Source organism: Trichechus manatus, unplaced genomic scaffold (genome assembly GCF_000243295.1).
Source record: "Trichechus manatus latirostris isolate Lorelei unplaced genomic scaffold, TriManLat1.0 scaffold00092, whole genome shotgun sequence".
Lineage (NCBI taxonomy): Eukaryota > Metazoa > Chordata > Mammalia > Sirenia > Trichechidae > Trichechus > Trichechus manatus.
The window spans coordinates 5467426-5487386 of NW_004444028.1; the positions used below are offsets into that span (position 1 = coordinate 5467426).

The 19961-nt window shown below is 43.1% G+C and overlaps 1 protein-coding gene across 3 annotated transcripts in view; it reads right to left on the reverse strand.

The window, feature by feature from the left end:
• Positions 1–6688: 6688 nt before the first annotated feature.
• Positions 6689–19961, reverse strand: part of SENP2 (SUMO specific peptidase 2) — a 32089-nt gene continuing 18816 nt past the window's right edge. For 2 of the 3 annotated variants that reach the window (XM_023736794.1, XM_023736793.1), the window contains exons 13-18: positions 18248–18451; positions 17606–17685; positions 15164–15248; positions 13407–13502; positions 8722–8780; positions 6689–8610 (exon numbers count right to left, since the gene is read on the reverse strand). In XM_023736794.1, the coding sequence (XP_023592562.1) occupies positions 8604–8610; positions 8722–8780; positions 13407–13502; positions 15164–15248; positions 17606–17685; positions 18248–18451 (531 nt within the window). In that variant the 3' untranslated portion in view covers positions 6689–8603. Of the gene's footprint in view, positions 8781–13406; positions 13503–15163; positions 15249–17605; positions 17686–18247; positions 18452–19961 lie in introns of all 3 variants that reach the window. The other variant, XM_004382257.3, reaches the window with a different exon arrangement.

Below are 19961 nucleotides of genomic sequence, written 5' to 3' on the forward strand. Positions count from 1 at the left end.
CCAATCTTCCCCCGGTCTAGGAGCTTCTCAGCACAGGGACCCCAGGTCCAACGGATGCACTGCCCTTCTGGTTCTTCATTCTTGGTGGTATGAGGTCACCCCGTCTCTCTGCTCATTTCTGTCTTTCATATCTCAAAAGAGATTCACTCAAAATACAACCTAATCTTGTAGGTTGAGTCCTGCCTCATTAACGTAACTGCCTCTAATCCTGCCTCATTAACATCACAGAGCCAGGATTTACAACACATAGGATAATCACACCAAATGACAAAATGGTGGACCATCACACAATAATGGGAATCATGACCTAGCCAAGTTGACACACATTTTAGGGGGACACAGCTCAATCCATAACATCCTCCTAAGGCTCTCAGGCGAATCAGCCCCTTACCTCTTCCAGCTCCTGATGGTTCCAGGCATTCCTTGACGTGTGACCGTGTAACTCCCATCTCTGCCTGTAATCACACTGCTGCACCTCCTTTTGTCTCAAAACTGCCTCCCCCTCTCGAAGGATACACGTGATTGCAGTTAGGGCTTCTTAGTGTAATCCAGGAGAGGTGCCTCCTCTCAAAATCCTTACTTTAATCACATCTTTTGCCATAGAAGGTAATATTTATTCTTTGCCATAGAAGGTAATAGTCACAGGTTTCAGGGATTAGGACTTGGACATATCTTTTGGGGGTCTAACATTCAGCCCACTACAGATCCTGATTAGAAACATAATAAAACATTTTTAAAACAATCAGGGAAATCTGAATGTGAACTGGGTATTAGATGATACTAGGAAATTTTTACTTTGTTAGGTATGAAAATGACATTGGCTTTTTTTTAAAGTTATTTTTTGTTAGGGTGATGTTCTTAAGTATTTACAGGTACAATGATAATGATGTCAGGGTTTTGCTTTAAAATATTCCAGGCCTTCCCCCACTTCCCCTCTGGGGAAGAAAAAAAAAAAGGTGAATCAAGATTAGCCACACTTTAACAACTGTTGATGCGGAATGATGGGTACATAAAGGCATATTATATTATTGTATCTATTCTTTTGTGTATGTCTGAAAATTTCCAAAATAGCTTTTTTTTCCAAGAAATTGAAAAAAAGATAATAAAAATCGTCCATTAAAATGAGACATTTCAATGTTAATTGGCCAACTGCTATTGGTCTTTTTTTCTTACACACCAATGACAGTTATGATAGTATGAGTTTTGGTTGACCCTTAGGAGTGAGACAAAATTAAAGTACATCTGAAGAAGAGCAAAGGGGGATGGGACAGAATATATATTTTCAAAAAGTTTGGAAAAGAAAAACGCAAAGAAATTATATTCCAAATACTATGGACAATTTGGAAACAAGAGCGTTCATAGCAAATATATCGGTTATAACAACATATGTAACTTGATCTGGTTTCCCTTACAGATTGGGTCAAAAAACAAAATCCAACTATCAGCCCACCAAAAGAAAGCAAGATCACTCTATGCTGGTATTAGACAAAGTAGAATCCAATTCAAAAAGCACTGAGACAGAAAACATATTGATAACATGCACACAAACCAGGTGCCGTCCAGCGGACTGCGCCTCGTGGTGACTCCTTGTGTTAAGAGGAGAACCGTACTGCACAGGACTTTCAATGGCTGATTTTTGGAAGATCACCAGGCCTTTCTTCCAAGGTACCTCTGGGTGGACTCAAACCTCCAACCTTTTGATTAGCAGTCAAACAAGTTAACTGTTTGTACCACCCGAGGACTCCAAAGTACACATACCACAGCACATAAGCCTTTATTTATGGAATAATACTGCTGCAAGTTAATAGAAAAGGTACTCGAAATACAAGAAGTAACTTACAGATACACAATAATAGTGACAATTTTAGCTCACCTTTCTCAGTCTTTGATAGCTTAAGTCAGCTCGAAGCTTGGGAATTACCAACTCCAGGATCCCATCCTGAGATTCTGATATAATTGGTCTGAAGTACTAGGATTTTTAAAAACTTGCTTAGCTGATTCTAATGTGCAACACAGGTTTGAAAACCACAGTTCCAGATGGAGAGGGTGGAAAGCTAAAATCGACATTTCACAGACACCTTACTAGGTTTCTCTAATTAAATGCACTCACTGGAGTCCTAGAAGACAGAGGCAAGGCAGAAGTCATTTTCCTGTCCTTTTTCAGCTGCTGGCGAGCAGGTCACTGGATATGTGAGCTTTTTCTGCAGCAGCTTTTGAAGGTCCAATCCCCAGCACTGTGCTTGGGAAGAGAGATCTGGGGTGGTGACAGTGACTATGATGCAAACGTCTTGATTCCTGCTTTCTGGTTTGGGGCTAAAGGGATATTCTAGAACTGATAGTTCCAGAGCAGCATCAAGGGTCATGGCTCCCCATGTGGGCCAGGTCTCCAATGTTCTGGGAGACACTGCTGGAAGCTCAGCCTAGAACCTATGCCTTCAGCCCTTCCAATGATTTTATAATCATCTTAGTCCCCTGTATGAGATCCATCCCTGCTTAAAATGCCTAGAGAATTTTCTGCTTCCTGCACTAATGCTTGATTGATAATCAGTTGATTTCAAAAAGCAGAAATTATATAAGCCATGTATACTTTTTAGCAGTTGAGCTTTTACTGATCTCTCATTTTGCTGCATTGCAGTCAACCACTGGAAATTAAAAACAAACAAACACAAAATACAAACAGTCCCTAAACAACTCTTGGGTAAAGGGGGACATCACAATTACAGTTACAGTCCATTTGGTAAATAACAATATTGGAAATGTTTCATACTACAACTTAGGGAATATGCTCAAAGTTGTATTAAACAGCAAAGTGAAAAAAAAAAAAATTGCCCATTCAACTTAGTACTTTTAAGAGAACAAAAACATCCCTAAGGAAAGCAAGAGGAGCTGACAAATACAAATGCAGAAATTAAATAACTAACAGATAGAGAATTGATAAATTTAACAACTTGATCTTTAAATAATGAACAAATTTCTAAAAACTCTAATGAAGAATAAAAAATATGTACTCATCCACTTAAAATGATAAAGATATAATAACCAAAGATGTGAAAAATACTGAAAAAAAACTAAAAGCCATTACTACTTAAAATCCCATGCTAAAGTTAAAGAGTTATTGAATTACCCAGCAACTCCACTTCTAGGTATATATTCAAGAGAAATGAAAACATATGTCCACACAAAGGCTTGTACACAAGTGTTCATAGCAGGATTATTCATAATAGCCCAAAAGTAGAAACCACTCAATGGCCATCAACTGAAGAACAGATAAAATGTGTTATATCCACAACGGAATATTATTCGGCAATAAAAAGAATCAAATATTGATATATGAATTGAACCTTGAAAACATTATGTTAACTAAAAGATATGTCATATATTGTATGATCTCACTTACATGAAATGTCAGGAATAAGCAAATCTATAGAGAAGAAAGTAGATTAGTGGCCTAGGGCGGGTGTGTGTGCGTGCGTGCGTGCGTGCGTGCGTGCGTGTGTGTGTGACTGCTAACAGGTACAGGGTTTCTTTTTAGGGTGATGAAAAATGTTCTACAATTCCTTGTAGTGACAGTTGCACGACTCACTGAATAGACTAAAAAACACTGAATCGTACACTTTGAAAAGGCGAAGTGTATGTTACGTGAATTATATTGCAATAAAGCTATTTAAAAAAAACACGCTGAGAGCTGAAAATGTGGATGAAAAGGATGACTTTGTTTTTTTAAAAAAGCGTATTACCAAAACTTGAGGGGAAAAAAAGCTAAACTGTCCAATAATCTAACAAAAATTACAAATGGCTCTGGCCCGTGTCTCAGGGACGACAGGCAGGGGTGGAAGCATGTCCTAGCAGAACTCCAATGCTATTTAAATATTACAGAACATTAAAAAGATGGGACACTTCCCAATTATTTTTTACCAAAGATGCATAACCCTGATACCAAAACTTGACAGAAGTGCCCCCCAGCACAGCCCAATCTGACTGATGAGTAAACATTTAAAAATACTAAACAAACTAGCAAAATGACTGGTAACCACGCCCAAGGAGAATGTATTCCAGAAACGAAGGGCACTTCCATCCTTAGTCACATCCGTCTATCCACGTAGCACACACCTGGGATCCCCCTCGAGAGGAAGGAGCATCTGATACGATCTGACTGTGATTCCTGTCACTGTGATATGTCTGAGTGTGGGCTCTAGCTCCTTAGCCCGAGGGAATCTCCTCAACCAGGAAGAATGATGCCTACTTTAGAAGGCTGCTGTGAGAAATAAGAAATCAAACAACAAATGAGAAATACCTAAAAGGAGAAAATAATTACTTATTATTATTACCCTCAAAATCCTGGGGGAAAAAAAAAACCAGAAAATTTTTTCAAAATTTCAAAACTAGTAAGAGTTAAGTGAATTTGCCGATTACAAAATTCTTGCTCTGCAAAGGATCGCATCCGAGCCTGGGAGTCAAATGGTAATCCAGGAAGGACGCCTGTATATAAAAACTAGCTAACTTTCTTATATGCCAGCAACGACTAGTTTAAAATAAACTCATCTGCAAATCACGGCAAAAATAACTCTCTCAGAATGAACTATACATGAAAATTACCATAAAATGTAAGTAAATGGAGACATAAATCATTACCCTGGGCTGGAAGACATAAAAGTCAAAATATCAGTCAGTGGATTTCCTGATTCTTCCGTTTCATTTATTTGGTTTTGATTTGTTTTAACATATATAACTTTTAACCCAGAAATTTTAATTCCAAGAATTTCTCTTAAGGGAATAATGTAAGCATTGTCAAAGACGGTACGTACCTGGACATTTAGTGGCCATAAAGTAAAAGCCGGGATGCCCAGAGTCCAACAGTACTGGAGGGAATGTCACAGCCATACAGTGGAAGACTACGAAGCCATTAAAATGACATCAACGTTTACTGACATGAAAAGATGTTCAAAATAAAGTAAGTGGAAAAGGGCCTTATAACCATATATATAATATTAAGTTATTAATTCTGAGTGGTGGATTGCATAATTCTTATTATTTACCTTTTAATCAGTATCTTAAATTTCTACCATGAACATTTATTGCTGATGTCATAAAGAAAACTGTTTAAGACGGGACAGGGTGGTACTGTGGGACCAGACTGTATGGTCCCCATATGCCCTCAAGGAAGGCAGTGGGAGGGGAGGGGGCACTGCAAAGCTTCTCCAGTGTATATTTAAAAGACATGCTTCCATGAACTCTGTTGCTTCTCCCAGCACTTCCAAAGTGCATCCCATAAAACAGTTCCACGGGATGTTAACAGGAATTGCCAAGAGGAGGGCTCAAGTCCAAGTTTTGGGAAGCGCTAGGTCAAGACAGATTTCGTCAGTGTAAACGTCTCAGAACGTTTGATGGGTATCCCCAGCAGGAAAAGACATGGCAAACATACTCATCTGTTCATAGAGCCCTTGTGTTTCAAGTCCTGTGCAGAAGCGACAGGACTTCTACTAAACACACGTTGGGAAACGCCAATGTAGACGCTGAAGGACAACTGTTCACACCGCACGTTCCCACTGAGGGTCTGAATGCTTCTGGCCCATTTTCCTGGAAGATCTGGTTGATCCATCTCAAAACAGCTTCACATTTATCCTATTTTTGTGGTCTCAAGCTTTACCGTTTGAAACATAACTTGCATCTTGCTGTCAGGTCATTTAGAACAGTGTAACTTCTATCCACCGATGAATTGGGAAATCAACTTGAGTGGTCACAACCCATATTTAAAAAAAAAAAACTGAAATAAAACTAGCAAGGATAAGGAGCAAGTAGTGTCTGTGTATTCATACAGATACGTGTGCACTGGTCACAACACAAAACACACTCAATCCTGGGAGTTGTAATAAAAGGAAACTGGAAAGCCACGGAATTAAAGGGGTGAATTTATTGGTAAAGAGATAAAAACAACACCTATTCCAATATACCCAAACCCCCTCCTGCTATATATTACGTAAATAAAATCTATATATACACACACACACATATATCAAAGTAATAGCTAGAGGGCCTCCCAACTTACAAATGAGTTAGATACTAAAAGTTTGTTTGGCTCTCACATGTTCGGAGTTTCTCCTCAAAGAAACTGTTATAAAGAGATTAGGTTCCCGATTAAGTCCACAAAAGCCAACGGAAACAATGTAGCTTAACTACGGTACTAAAATTACTGCAAACTTAAATTTCTCTACATTGCCTATTTATTTATATTCTGAGGCCTCCCTGCACCCCCGCCTCTGTCCCAGCATCAGGAAACTCCTCACGGTGCAGGCAAATATCCACCCTTCTGCATGGGGTTCCCCAAGCTGTGCTTAGGATTTGGGAGGAGGAAAAGCTCGGAGGTTCTAACAGCTTTAGGTAACCGAGGGGAAATACGGGCCTCCGGAGAGCACCTTCCTCAGGCTCCAAGCTGCTTCCCTCCCGCGCCATCTCTCGCGCCCCATCCCCGCTCTGGCACAAGGGCGGACGAGAGAGACACAGGCTCACCAATAGTTATTTTTACTTTATCAATCTTCAGGAGAGACTAGCCACTACAAACAGAATGCCGGTCACTGCACCTTTCTTCAGGCCCCCAAGCTACTGCGATAGAAACATCGCTGGTTTTAATGTCGGCAACGTGCTGTTGATAAAACAGCTATTCTTATCACTTGACCCCTTTTCTCATAAACTGTGTAGAAATAAAAAAAAAAAGTGATTACCAGCAAGTTTCTCTGCAGCAAGGAAGACATGTCAGTGCCTACAGAAACATGACCTGCAGCACATCCTACTCAGTATGAAACTCAGGGTAAGGGAGAATGCCGCTCTAGATCTTAACTCTGCTCTTACCATTTCAGTTTGGTCCTGAAGGGGGCACATTAATGGAAAGCTGAGTGCAAGCTGCTCCTAAGCAGCCCCTCGAATACTAAAGAACCCCCAGCACCCCTTCATTTGAATACAAGCTGCCATTTCTGACAGGATTCACCCAACAGGGGTCAAATCGGAATCAAGGTACTAAATTCTCAGGTGTTGTGCACTGGGGCCGGGTGGGAGCTGGCTCTTGAGTAGGCTGAGGCCCGGTGAATCCCGGGCTGCCAGCTCCTGCCCCCAGGACTCACTGGCACAGCTCGGGCAGCAGGAAGGCGTCTCTGCGCAGCCTCGGCTGGAGAGTCAGCACCACCAGCTCGCTCATCAGGGCATCAAGTGGCCCCTGGTCTGGCCATCAGGTGGACACAGCACCGTCAGTGCGTATCACAGGCCCTGGTCCTGCACCAAGACTCCCACAGGTCTCGGGAAAACCACAGGCAGCGCTACCCCCAGGATGCCTCGGCGACCCGCAGCCTGGGCCCTCCGAGGGCAGACGTGTCGCTTCGTCGCTAACATGGGCCAACGTTTTCTGGCTCCGCCTCCTGCTTTTATGCACCAGGCCAAGTTTGGGAGGTGTAAGTAGGGACAGGGTTAGAAATCACGTCAGCATATACTTCTCAGGTTCTGTCAGACTACCTTTTATTACATCGAAAAAGCAACACTAGGCACTAGATCTTGGAAAATACGTTCTGACCAACTCTAAAACTTTCTGAAATTCAAGATGCATAACTACATCTGTAAGGTTCTTAATGAACAAAAACGTTAAATACAAACTTTCTTATGCAAAATAGATTACTGTGTAACTGGCAACCTCAGAGCCAACTATTCAATTTTCTTCCACAAATTTCAGTGGGGGCAGGGTAGGGGACTGTTAATCCCAATGAGTACAAAACTTAATTCTGGCTTTATATAGAAAAAAAACTTTGAGGAAAAATAGCTTTAGATTGAATAGTATCTTTTGAAATAAACAGCTCAGGCCCAGCCCTTACAATTCTGAGGTTTCCGCTTGACCAGATCTGGGGTGAGAGTGAAGATTTGGGGTTTATAATTACTTCAAATCCAGTTTTGAGAGAAAGTCAAGTCACCTCACTTCCAGAGAGGAAAGTCTCTTTAGAATGACCGTGACACTCTTCTGAAGACGCTGGAGAGCCAGAGTTCCTTGACCACAGTTCCTCTTTTCCACAACACCAGGCCAATGCTGGAGTGTCAGGCCTCCTCCGAGAGGCAACCGGCCCTACGCCAGAGCACCTCTCCCCGCACGCTCAGGCCTCAAAAAAAAAGATCTCCAGCTTCAAGGTGGCAGTCACCGCTCCAGCGTTACAGAAGTTAATTAACACCTCCTTCCTCCTCCCACGGATTACCCTCTTGACCTTCAGCAGGGAGTGGTAGCTTGATTAACTTTCCTTTCAGAAATAAATAGTTCAAACAAGGAACTTAGAGTTAGTTATCTAAAAGAGCAGGGGAAACGGCCACTGCCCATTCTGTTTGCAGGTGAGTGAGCAGATGAATACGCACGGACACACACAGGAAAAAACAATCAGAATAAAACCTGCATTCCCACGTTCACCGGGAAAAAACATGTTCCAAAAAAAAGTATGACTTAGCGTTTGTTCTTGTGTGGGTTGAAGAGTCCAGAGCTCTGAGCAGGCACAGCCCTCACAAACAGAGCTGCAAGCAGGCCTCCACACCCCAGGTCAGGGCTGGGGTGCGGTCAGAGGCCGCCATGCACTTTCGACAGCTCAGTACCTGGAAGAGAACAGAGACGGTGCGGGGAGTTTTCAGCCCACAAGGCATGAGGTATATGAAACCATCCGGGAAGAACCACCAGCAGCCAGCGGGACGGGCGGGCACACTCACAGCAACTGCTGATGAAGTATCTCCCACACCATCTTCTTCCGGAAGACAGGCATCTGGTGCTGCAGAGAGTCCCACAAACGAACAAGCGTTATCCGGGGCCGCGCGCAGGCGTCAGCAGGGACCGCGCAAAGGCGTTACACAGGGCCGCGCGCAGGCGTCACCCAGGACAGCGCAAAAGCGTTACCCGGAGCCGCGCGCAGACGTCACCCGGGGCCGCACAAAGGCGTCACACAAGGCCGCGCGCAGACATCACCCGGGGCCGCGCAAAAGCGTTACACGGGGCCGCGCGCAGGCGTCACCCGGGACCAAGCAAAGGCGTCACCCGGGGCCGCGCAAAGGCGTCACACGAGGCCGCGCGCAGACGTCACCCGGGGCCGCGCAAAGGCGTCACACGGGACCGCGCACAGAGTCACAACCTCAGGCGCAATCACGTGTCCGTTCCATAAGCCTTGACCTAGAAGAGCGCGGCTGCTCACCAAAAGGTCGGCAGTTTGAATCCACCAGCCGCTCCTTGGAAACCCTATGGGGCAGCTCCACTGTCCTGTAGGGTCGCCATGAGTTGGAATCCACTCGATGGCAATGGGATTTTTTTTTTTTTTTTTGGTTTTTGACTTTGTTTTTTTTATTTTATTGTGTTTTTGGTGAAACTTTACACGGCAAATTAGGTTCCCATCTAACAATTTCTACAGTCTGTTCAGTGACAGTGGTGACATTTTTCACAGTGTTTCAACTTTCTCAAGTCCGTTGTTCTATCTGTTCTGTTTCCCGTACTCGTTTCCCTGTCCCCAAGCCTTCACTTTTGTGACGTCATGGTACATACTTAGGAAGCCATGAAAAAGGAGGTTTATAATTCTGTGTCATAAGCATGTTTACAGGTAAGGAAAATAAAAGCAGAATGCAGACTAACACGATAGAGTACGTTGGCAATTTCATAATAAAAACGTGAACCAAAACTGAAAATACCCTGGTGGTGGGACAACAGCTAACTCTTCTATTTACATACATTTTAAGAACATTATAAAATGAATATATTCTGCTTTTATATGAGGAAAACATGAACTTTATTTAAATAAAGAAAAAAAACACAAATTCTTTCTGCTTTATCAAATGTTGTACATTGCCAATTCTGTTCAAATAGAAACCTCTCCCCTTAAAATCTTATTTCAGAGGGGGCGGTCCAAGATGGCAGCATAGTCAGATACTTGTAACATCCTTGTTACAACAAAGACTGAGAAAACAAGTGACCTGGATAGAGACGACAATCTTGGAACCCTGAACATCAAAGGCAAGGCTGAAGAAGCAGACCAAGTGCCAAGTGGAAGGAGAGACTGTACAAAAACAGCAGATATGAAGGATTATGGATCACCGGTGCCCGGTCAGCTGAACCTGCACAGCTCTGCCACGCGGAGACAAAGCAAGCAGCATTCCCAGCCAAAGCCCCATCACCGGTGCAGCAAACAGGAGCCAGGCAGGAGTGCTCCCCACCCTGTGGAAGCTAAGTGCACTCACCTCACCCACCTTGCCCTTCGAACCCCCGTGCCAGGACCCCAAGGACTTGCGGTGCCCCACCTTCACACACCCCCCACACCCCACCCAGCACGGGATCATGGTCCTGTGGCACCCACCACCGCCCCGCCCCCAGAGCAGAGGGCCCACAGACCAGCGGCACCTACTGCTCCACCCAGTCACTAGTGTCGGGAGCCTGCAAACCAGAGGTGCCCGCTCCTACATCCAGCCACCTGTGCTGGGGGGCTGCAGACCAGCAGTGCCTCTATCCTTCTAGCCACCTGCGCCGGGGGCCCAAGGACCAGTGGCACACCCTCCCCCGCATCATGATCTAGCAATCAGGGACACATCCTCCTAGTAGGCACTGGTGGACTGGCGGCACCCCCTTGCCTCACCCCCCACACGCCACCCCCCAACCGGAGGCTTGTGCCTGCTCCGGCTACCCCCACACAGCCCTGCCCACCTGGGACCATCAGCGAGAACTTCCATACCACCCACCCAGTGACCGACGACCTGGGCACCCTCACCTCAACCACAGACAATAGAGCCCACAGGGGGCACAGTCACGGAAACTTCTTAGACGTAACCAAACACCTCACAGGACCAAGTTCCTAGGTTTGAAGGCCAAGGATCATGGACTCGGGACATTTACATCAACCAGCACAACACAGACAATGCTCTGCATCCTACTTTGGGGAGTAGCGTCTGGGGTCTTAAAAGCTTGCGAGTGGCCATCTCAGATACAACTATTGGTTTCTTATCATCTGAAGCAAAGGAGAGTGAACAAAACCAAAGACTCAAGGGAGCAGTTAATCCGAAGGACTAACGGACCACATGAACCACAGCCCACACAACCCCAAGACCAGAACTAGATGGTGCCCAGCTACCGCTACCAACCACTCTGACTAGGTTCAGAACAGAGGGAACCAGACAGAGTGGGAAAAAAAATATAGAACAAAAAATCAAATCCACAAAAAAGACCAGACTTACTGGTCTGACAGAGACTGGAGGAACCCCCAAGACTATGGCCCTAAGACGCCCTTCTGACCTGGAAATGAAGCCATTCCCGGAGACCACCTTTTCAGTCAAACAAGAGACGGGCCCATAAAATAAACAATAACACCCAAGAGGAACATGTCCATTAGAACAATCAATTATACAAGATCAAAAGGACAATATTTGCCTGAAAGCAAAGATGAGAAGGCAGGAATCAATTATACGAAATCAAAAGGACAATATTTGCCCGAAAGCAAAGATGAGAAGGCAGGAAGGGGTAGAAAATCCAGATGAAAGGAAACAGGGAACCCAGGGCAAAAATGGGGAGAGTGCTGACACTGTGGGGAATGTGATCAGTGTCATGGAACACCTGATGTACAAACGACTGAATGGGAAGCTAATTTGCTCTGTGAACTTTTACCTAAAGCACAATAAAAAAAGAGAAAATGCTTTAAAAAAAAAATCTCATTTAATTAGATTCAGAGAATAATCAATTCCTTGCCATTTAGCAGTATCAAAGAATGGTATGTTTTGCTTAACACATTATTCTCCTTTAACTGGTATTCACTACAGGTGCTAATTTTCAAAGCACACGAGGCAATTCCAAAATTACCCATAACTTAACTCATCTTTTCTTTGATGAATCAGAAGTCTCACTCCCTTGAGGTACTCCTGGCGTATCATTATAAAAAGCTGGATATATCGCTTTACTATAAAGTAGTGATTTCCTACCTAGGGGTGGGAGTCTAAAGAGTCTTGAGGAAGAGCATCCAAGCTAAGGCTCTTGACATGACTGAAGCTTCTGACTAAGGTCTGGGCCAAATCCCTTCTCGCCCTCAGTGACTCCATTTTGTGTTTTTAAAGACAGCTTCTGTCATATAATGCAGTCTATTACTTCCGTAAAATTTCCACTGTACCTTTGACCTAGAAACAAGCAGTTCTACAGAAAAATGCAGATGTGTCCCACCTGCTCTGCTGATTTCAAATTTGTGGTTAGAAACGGCCAATGTTAAGAGATTATGCAGCTTTGTACAGGTGTTAGACACAGTGTTAAACATGTCACTTTAGTAGCTAAGCCATACCCTTAGACCCCCCCCCCAAAGAAATGCTTTTCTGACCCCGTTTTTCAATACTCTGTACTAAGGCATAACTGTATATTAAAAAGTACAGAAAATTCTTGGTCAGCCATGTCCTATCACCTGGAGCCCCCTCTTTGCAAAGAAGGTCGACTCCTGCAAGAGCGGTCAACCACGACTCTGCCACCTGCAACTCTGTGAATGTTAACCCGTCAGCGATGTTCCAGCCGCCCCCTCCCCGCTGGCGGTTTTTGCCTTTTCAGACGGTGACGCTGTGCTAGCTGGGGCACCCCGGTGGACTCTCCCAACACTGTATCTCCCGTTCCGTGAAAGGCTTTTGTTTCTCCCACTATAATAAAATGCTTTGTTTTTGTTTTAAACAGATTTGTAGTTTTTTCACTACGACAGTCTTAACACACAGGTTCTTAAATTGTTTTAAATAGCTCAAATCATCTAGCAAAAAAATGCACATTTATTCGTACTAAAACTGCTTAGTAATAATAATCAGTAATAAGCATCTTTATTTTAGACTGCAATTGTAGTAATTCGTGTTACTCAAAAGCTAGAAACGGGGTTACCCGTTGTACTACTCAGTACAGTCTGTTTGATAGACGACATCTATCAAAATAGGATGTCTGCTATAAAGTGGGTTGTCCTTAGTTGTAAAAGTGTTGAGCATCCACTATTAAAAACATAAACGTTCAACAGTTCCCAACATACCCCAGTTTCTCCTCAAACGCAGAGCCACAAAGAACCAAAATTAACCAGAACAGAAAGGAAAAGGAGTATTCATAGACCTGTGGCTAAATTCTCAGGTCTGATTTTTTTTCCTTGCTGTTCCATATTCTGACGTGCTTCCTTCGTTGGCCAAAAATATCAGTGATATACAGGAACCCGTGAACACTGGAGTTCAAAGATACATAAATTGCTCCACCGGTCACTGAGGACTACAATAAGCCTGATCCTGGGGAGAGCAGGGCTGTGGCTACAACAGTAACAGTAGCCCAGCTAACACTGAGAGCTCAGTGTGCGCCAGGTACTAGCTAAGTGTTATAAGTTTATCTAATTCAGTAACAAGTAAGAAGATGAGGACCGGTCTTCACTCACCTGAGTAAATGTGATAGGTTTGTCTCTAGAGATATAATCTGCATATTTACAAGTAAACATTCCGCAATCACTCCCATTCAGCTGTTGAGGAATCTCCTAAAATTTAAAAAAAAAAAAGAAAAGAAGGGAGGAATGGGTAAAACACCATCAGATACAAACTCCTTTGACTTCTTCTAAATCTCACTGTGAATAAACAATCCTGTAAAGGTCAATGTTACATCGAGGATTAAACACACACACACGCGCGCGCACACACGTGCGCACACGCACACACACGCGCGCACACGCACACACACGCGCGCACACGCACACACACGCGCGCGCACACGCGCACACACGCGCACGCACGCACACACACACACAACTAGTCTACTCTATGCGGTATAAACTCTCTAACCATGACGTGGAGTATGTGACCTCACAGAAGATGTTTTTCAGAAGAAAAGAGAAAAGCAAAGTGAGAGTTCCCTCTTTCAGCTCTAATACAAAGAAATCAAACTGAAAGAAGGTTTACTTCAGGAACAGAAATATTAGTCAGAACTTCTTCAGACACGTTCATAAATTTTGAAAATGGCTAAGTGTGCCTCAATAAGAACTATACTTACAATACAACCAACCTACTTCAGTACTGCAGAGTTTCATTTCTCTTCCCTAGGCAGGGGATCTCTCTGGACCCCCGCAGCTTCAAGCAAGAGAAAGAAAGAAGCCTCCTGATCAGCTTTAATCAATCAGGGTCTGTCCCAGGGCTAAAACAGAACTCATGCGAACAGCACTAGGCCCTAATAAGCCAAGGGCTGCGGGAACCCACCCGAGGTGAGCTCGCCCGCCCCCCCAGCCCTTGTGGTGTGGCACCATCTTGAGCAGCCGTTTACACATGTGGCCGCCAGTCCTAAGGAGCACACAACACTAAGAGTGTGGGAGAGGCTAGAAAACATACTAGATGCGAACAGTCCATCCGTATTCAAAGAAATACAGATGGTCACTGTGGAACAGAGCATCATGCCCCCATTCACATGGCAGGCACCGCACACCTTCCTCCACTAGAAACACGGCAGAGGCCAGCATCTCTCAGAGTGGACAGGACTACAGACTCCAACCCAAAAAGGAAGAGCATTTGTTTGCTTTTCTACTTCCTGTATCAAAACACAGTACTCATCCGAACACACTCTTCTTCCACCCGTGCTCTGCTCAGGAAATTTCAAAGCTTAACCTTCCAATTATTCAACTTCAAAACAAAAATGCTTTTGGCTAGAGATAGCTGAGCCATTATACAGTTTCGGGCTAAAGCTGAATTCACGTAGCCGACTTTAGGACGCAAAGCTGGGTGTGCATTTTCAAACTGAGATACAAACATGGCTGGACACAAAGCATGTTGAAAACACCACACTGGACTCCTGAGGACCCAGAGGCCTCCCAGAGAGAAATTCTGGAGAAGAGCTTTAACCTTTAACTAGCACCCTCCAAGAAAAGTAACTGACTTGAGTTTACTGGTTTGTTTGTTTTCTTCTTCGATTCTATGAGATAGGTGCTAGCAGGCAGTAAGCATTTACATTCAGAAGAAGAAGACAGAGGCTAAGAACAACCCATCTTGGTTAAACTAACTGCTAAAGATTCAGAAGCAGGTCATTCCTCAGATGTACGTTTTAGGAGAACGCACGCGTGAGAGGTGCGTGAGGGGAGAAAGGAAGCCTGTCTGAACGGCGTGATGCTGTCAGCAATACGAGAAAGCATTTCCCACTGAGACGACCTTCACTTACGTGTGGCTTCATGCTGTAGTGCGTCCATTCTGAAAGATTCACATCAGTATTTCTCTTGGTCTTACTTTCATCCTGTAAATACTGACTGAAAAAACAACAAAGGACACATCCATGAATCGCTATAAAGACATAACATTACGGTTACACAGGACTTTATGATGTTTCACAGAGAGGTCTTTCCCAAACCCATTTCCATTAGTATTTCTTACATGTGATGGCTTTCTTGGTCTTTACATTTACTTTTGAGCTTTTTTTTCATTCTGTTACAAAAATTGTACACGCTTGTTTTTAAAAATTAAAACACATGCAAAATAATGTACAAAGCAAAAGACTCCCATAACAACTAGTCCAGAATTAGATACTATTAACCGTTTGCTGTGGAGTTCTCTATTCCACCCCCATACACACAATAGAAAATAATTATTTTATTTAAAAGGTGAGCTCGCTCTTTATCTTTCATTTTACAACTTGCTTTTTCTCACTTAAACACAAATGTAAAACATGACAACTGGCCTGGCCACGTTAAAAAAAAAAGCCACTAATAGGAAAAAGAAGAAAAGGTAGAAAGACTGTTCCAAATTAAAGGAGACCAAAGAGACACTAAGAACAATGTGTGAACCCTGACTGGCTTCCAGGTTGAGGTGGGAGAAGCTATAAAAGACACGTGGGGAACAACTGAGGAAACTGGAATATGGACTGTTTATTACATGATATTTAAAAAAAATACCAAAAACCCAAACCAGTTGCCATGGAGTCGATTCCAACTCACTGTGACCCTATGTGTGCCAGAGTAGAACTGTGCCATGTGGAGTTTGCAATGGCTGATTTTTTTGAAAAGAGATCTGCAGGGCTTTCTTCCGAGGCATCCCTGGGTGGATTCGAACCACCAACCTTTCGATTATCTGCTGCGTACTTCACCGTTTGCACCGCCCAGGACTCTTACATGATGTTACAGTTTGCTAATCTTCCTAAGTGTGATAATGGCATCGCGGTTATCTAGCAGCACGTCCTTACTCTTAGCAGATGTGCACCGAAGTATTACGGGTAACCGATTTTATCCAAATCTCCAGGTTACCAATGTTAACAGCCCAGGCATCTCAGTTCTCTCCCTCACCTGCCCAGGAAGTAGGCCAGTGTTAAACCAGGGCATACCCTCTCAGTGAGGACAATACTGTCGGCAAAGGGGTGAAAACTGGTTCTTGGGTGGCAAAAATCTCACCTATTGCCATGGCTGCTGGCCCTCCGTAGCTCAACTCTACCCAATAAAATCTTATTTCTCAGTGTTGAATTTCTCATGTTAGGGAGAAATTAAATTTTTCTACTTGGAGGAGGGGGTGATAATGAAAAAAAGACTGAGAAACACCAGGTGAGGGATATCAGGAAAGGGAGTGGGCCCCGGATACCCACAGGGGCTAACCTTTCATACTTAAAAAAAAAGAAAGAAAAACTATGAATGTAATAACAACGTGAGTCTTTTTTTTTTGTATCCTATTATAAGCAGCAATCAAAACTACACCGTATGATTCCAATAAGAACACTTCTGTGCGTGTGACAATGTGTACGCATCTGTATGTGCACACATATGAAAGTGTACACATTTTATACACAAAATGTGTAGAAGACTAGAAAAGACTAGAAGGAACTAACTACTTTATAAAGAACTTGGTGTATCTTCTAATTTTTAAAATTTCTTCTCTATACTTTTTCCCAAGTAAACACATATAAATAAAAACGATCTTTTCCACTAAAACATTATTGCAAAAAGAGAGAAAGAGAACTGAACTACTTACTGGTAATAACAACTTTTCGTCGTAAGGTGTATGTAACGAGTTCGTTTATCCTACTAAAGTCAGCAGCAGGAACCCGCATTTGCTTTCAGTGAGCAGAGGTTCGACGTGGACTCATCTGACTGATACATCTCCTCACTATCAAATTCCCGTCACCACTTTACATAGCCCAAACCGGCCACACGTTAAAGGCAGGTTTCTAGCAATTACTATTTGAAATAGTTGCCCACAAACCATACAATTTAATTCCAAAATTAGGCCTGGATTCTATTATGAAAAGCACAGAGACGCGTGGGCTTCAGGACTCACAGGTATAATAATTCCCAGCTAAGAGTTCTTTACAACATTCGGAAAAATGCACCAATCCCAAAGAAATCTAATTCAAATCACAGGATCCCGACAGGAGTATCTTACAGGAGAACAAATGACAAACTTATTTTCAATGACGCTAAACGAGACTTCTTAGCTGAGATCAGATATGAGGTTATTTTTAGACAAAAAGATGGATTCCAGTGAAGTCCTGAATGCCTGGGAAGACAGCCGTAACTATACACTAGACTGCTATCCCGCCAGTGCTTCCTTGGCTTAGACAGAAGACAGGTCATCTCATAAGGGTACAATGAGGCAACAGTGAAGTTCATCAGCCTTTACTTACAGAAGAATCTCACAGATCCTGTGGCCCTTTTGTCCCATAGAATCCAGATATTTAAGACACTTTTTCCTTAGGTCTATCACCTATAATGGAAGAATACAACATGCAGAAACCTCTTAACTGTAGCAGGAGTAAAAATGTCATTTCTAAAAAGAAAAACATCTTTAAAAAATCAATCTTTGTATCAAGCTGAATGGATTTCTAAGACAATTTTTAGTTAAAAAAAGTTTCAAAACATCACAGATGATAGTTTTATTTGTACAAAATTATGTATTTCCATCCCTAGAAAAAGGCCTGGAAACTTCTTCATCAAAACATTAATGGTCTTCTCAGGGCGACAGGATTTTATTTGCTTTCTTCTTCATACCTTTACCTGCCTACAATAAACCTGTGTCATCTTGTAAACAAACCAAAATAAATAATCCATGTGCTTTCTAAAACCCTTTCCTGTTAGGAATGAAAGCTCCTCAAGTACAGGCAGTACGTCTTCTAACGTCCCAAGTTGTTGACTCAGGAACTAAGAAGGGACTCTCTGAGCAGACCTCTGACATACAACGTCGGCCTTTCACTGATACAAAAGGGTAGCCTTCATTATTTAAGAAAATAATTTCTACCCAAGTTTCAATGATTAACTGTCTAACTCACCACCAGACTCCAGTGGACCTTCCGATGAATGGGCACGAGAATAAGTTCTTGTTCAAAGAGATTGACCCCCTTGGTCCATCTTTTCACTGCCTGGTAACCCCCAGACCTCAGCTTAGGATAGAAGAAAGTACTAAAGGCGTGGAGTGCTGGATAGCCTTGCTTTTTATTTCTTTCCACCAGAAGATTCATGTAAAAGTTAATGACCTGTAAAGTACCAAGACAGTTAAAGTCAGAACACGGCAAGTAAATTCTTGGAACTAAACATCCACCTGAATGAGAAGAAGACAAGAAGTTTAGGGAAGAGAAGGTACCGACGAAGAGGACAGAAGGACTGTGTGTGGCCGAAGACGGAAAAAAATGAACAGTTAGTGCAAAATGGGAGGAATTAAGAAGGAATGAAATTATACTTTTAAGGCATTCGAGTACTGCCTGAGAGAGCCAGGAGAGGGGTCTCAAGGAGAAAGTCTGCGAAATACTGAAAAGGTAGATAGAACTGTATCTAACACACAAAAAAACACACACAAATACTAACGGGAAGTGAATTTTACTATATGTAAATTATACCTCAATTTAAAAAAATTAAGTGGAAGGAAATACACCAAAACACTAACATTTTGTTATTTTTGAGTGGTGGTACTTTCGCTGTGGTTGTTGTTTTAACTGTTATGCTTTAACAATTCTAGTTAGTCTCTCGTACAAAAATTCATACATACGAGTGGTGGTACTTTTGAATGATATTATTTTTATTTTTCACTTTTCTTGTATTTTCTAAGTTTTCTATGATAAATATATTCCATTTGTAATATGAAACCAAATATTCAATGGGTTTAGTCGTGGGGGACTGGAGCCTGGGTGGGGTAAGCTGTTTGTGATCAGCTGCTAATGTAAAGGTTAGTGGTTTGAACCCACCCAGCAGCTCCACAAAAGACAGAGCCAAGGAACTGCTTCCATAAACATTACAGCCACAAAAACCCGTTAGAGCAGTTCTATTCTGTAACACGTGGTGACTTGAGGGCGACGGTGTTTTTGGTTTTAGTCACGGGAGGAGGGAAGGCAAAAGGAAGAAATACAGGAAGTGAGCAGTCAAGCAATAGGCCGACTGGAAAAATGGCAAAAAGAACAAAGAGCTACTGGATCACAGGTACTTGTTACTCCTGGCGATGGGAAAAGCGGCACCAAATGCGGAGGAGTGAGCACAGCATGACCAAAGCAAACGATGCCACTGAGAAGCATTCCTGAGAAAAGGACGCCGGTGCTGCAGAATCTGACAGACGCCAGAGGACAGCGATCCCAACAAAGACCAAAACACACACCTGGGCTCACATCCCTTCATTGCCGAAAAGGTACCATGGTTCCTGTAGGAATTCAGCTAAAATAAAGTATCATCTGTGCTTCCTTCCATTCACTGGATGCCCCCAAGGTTTATGAAGATGGCACTGATGACTGGTAAAGGAAGTGGTGGACGAAACCAAGCACAGACGCCCCCAAGGTTTATGAAGATGGCACTGATGACTCGTAAAGGAAGTGGTGGATGAAACCAAGCACAGACGCCCCCAAGGTTTATAAAGATGGCACTGATGACCGGTAAAGGAAGTGGCGGATGAAACCAAGCACAGACTCCCCCAAGGTTTATAAAGATGGCACTGATGACCGGTAAAGGAAGTGGTGGACGAAACCAAGCACAGACACCCCCAAGGTTTATAAAGATGGCACT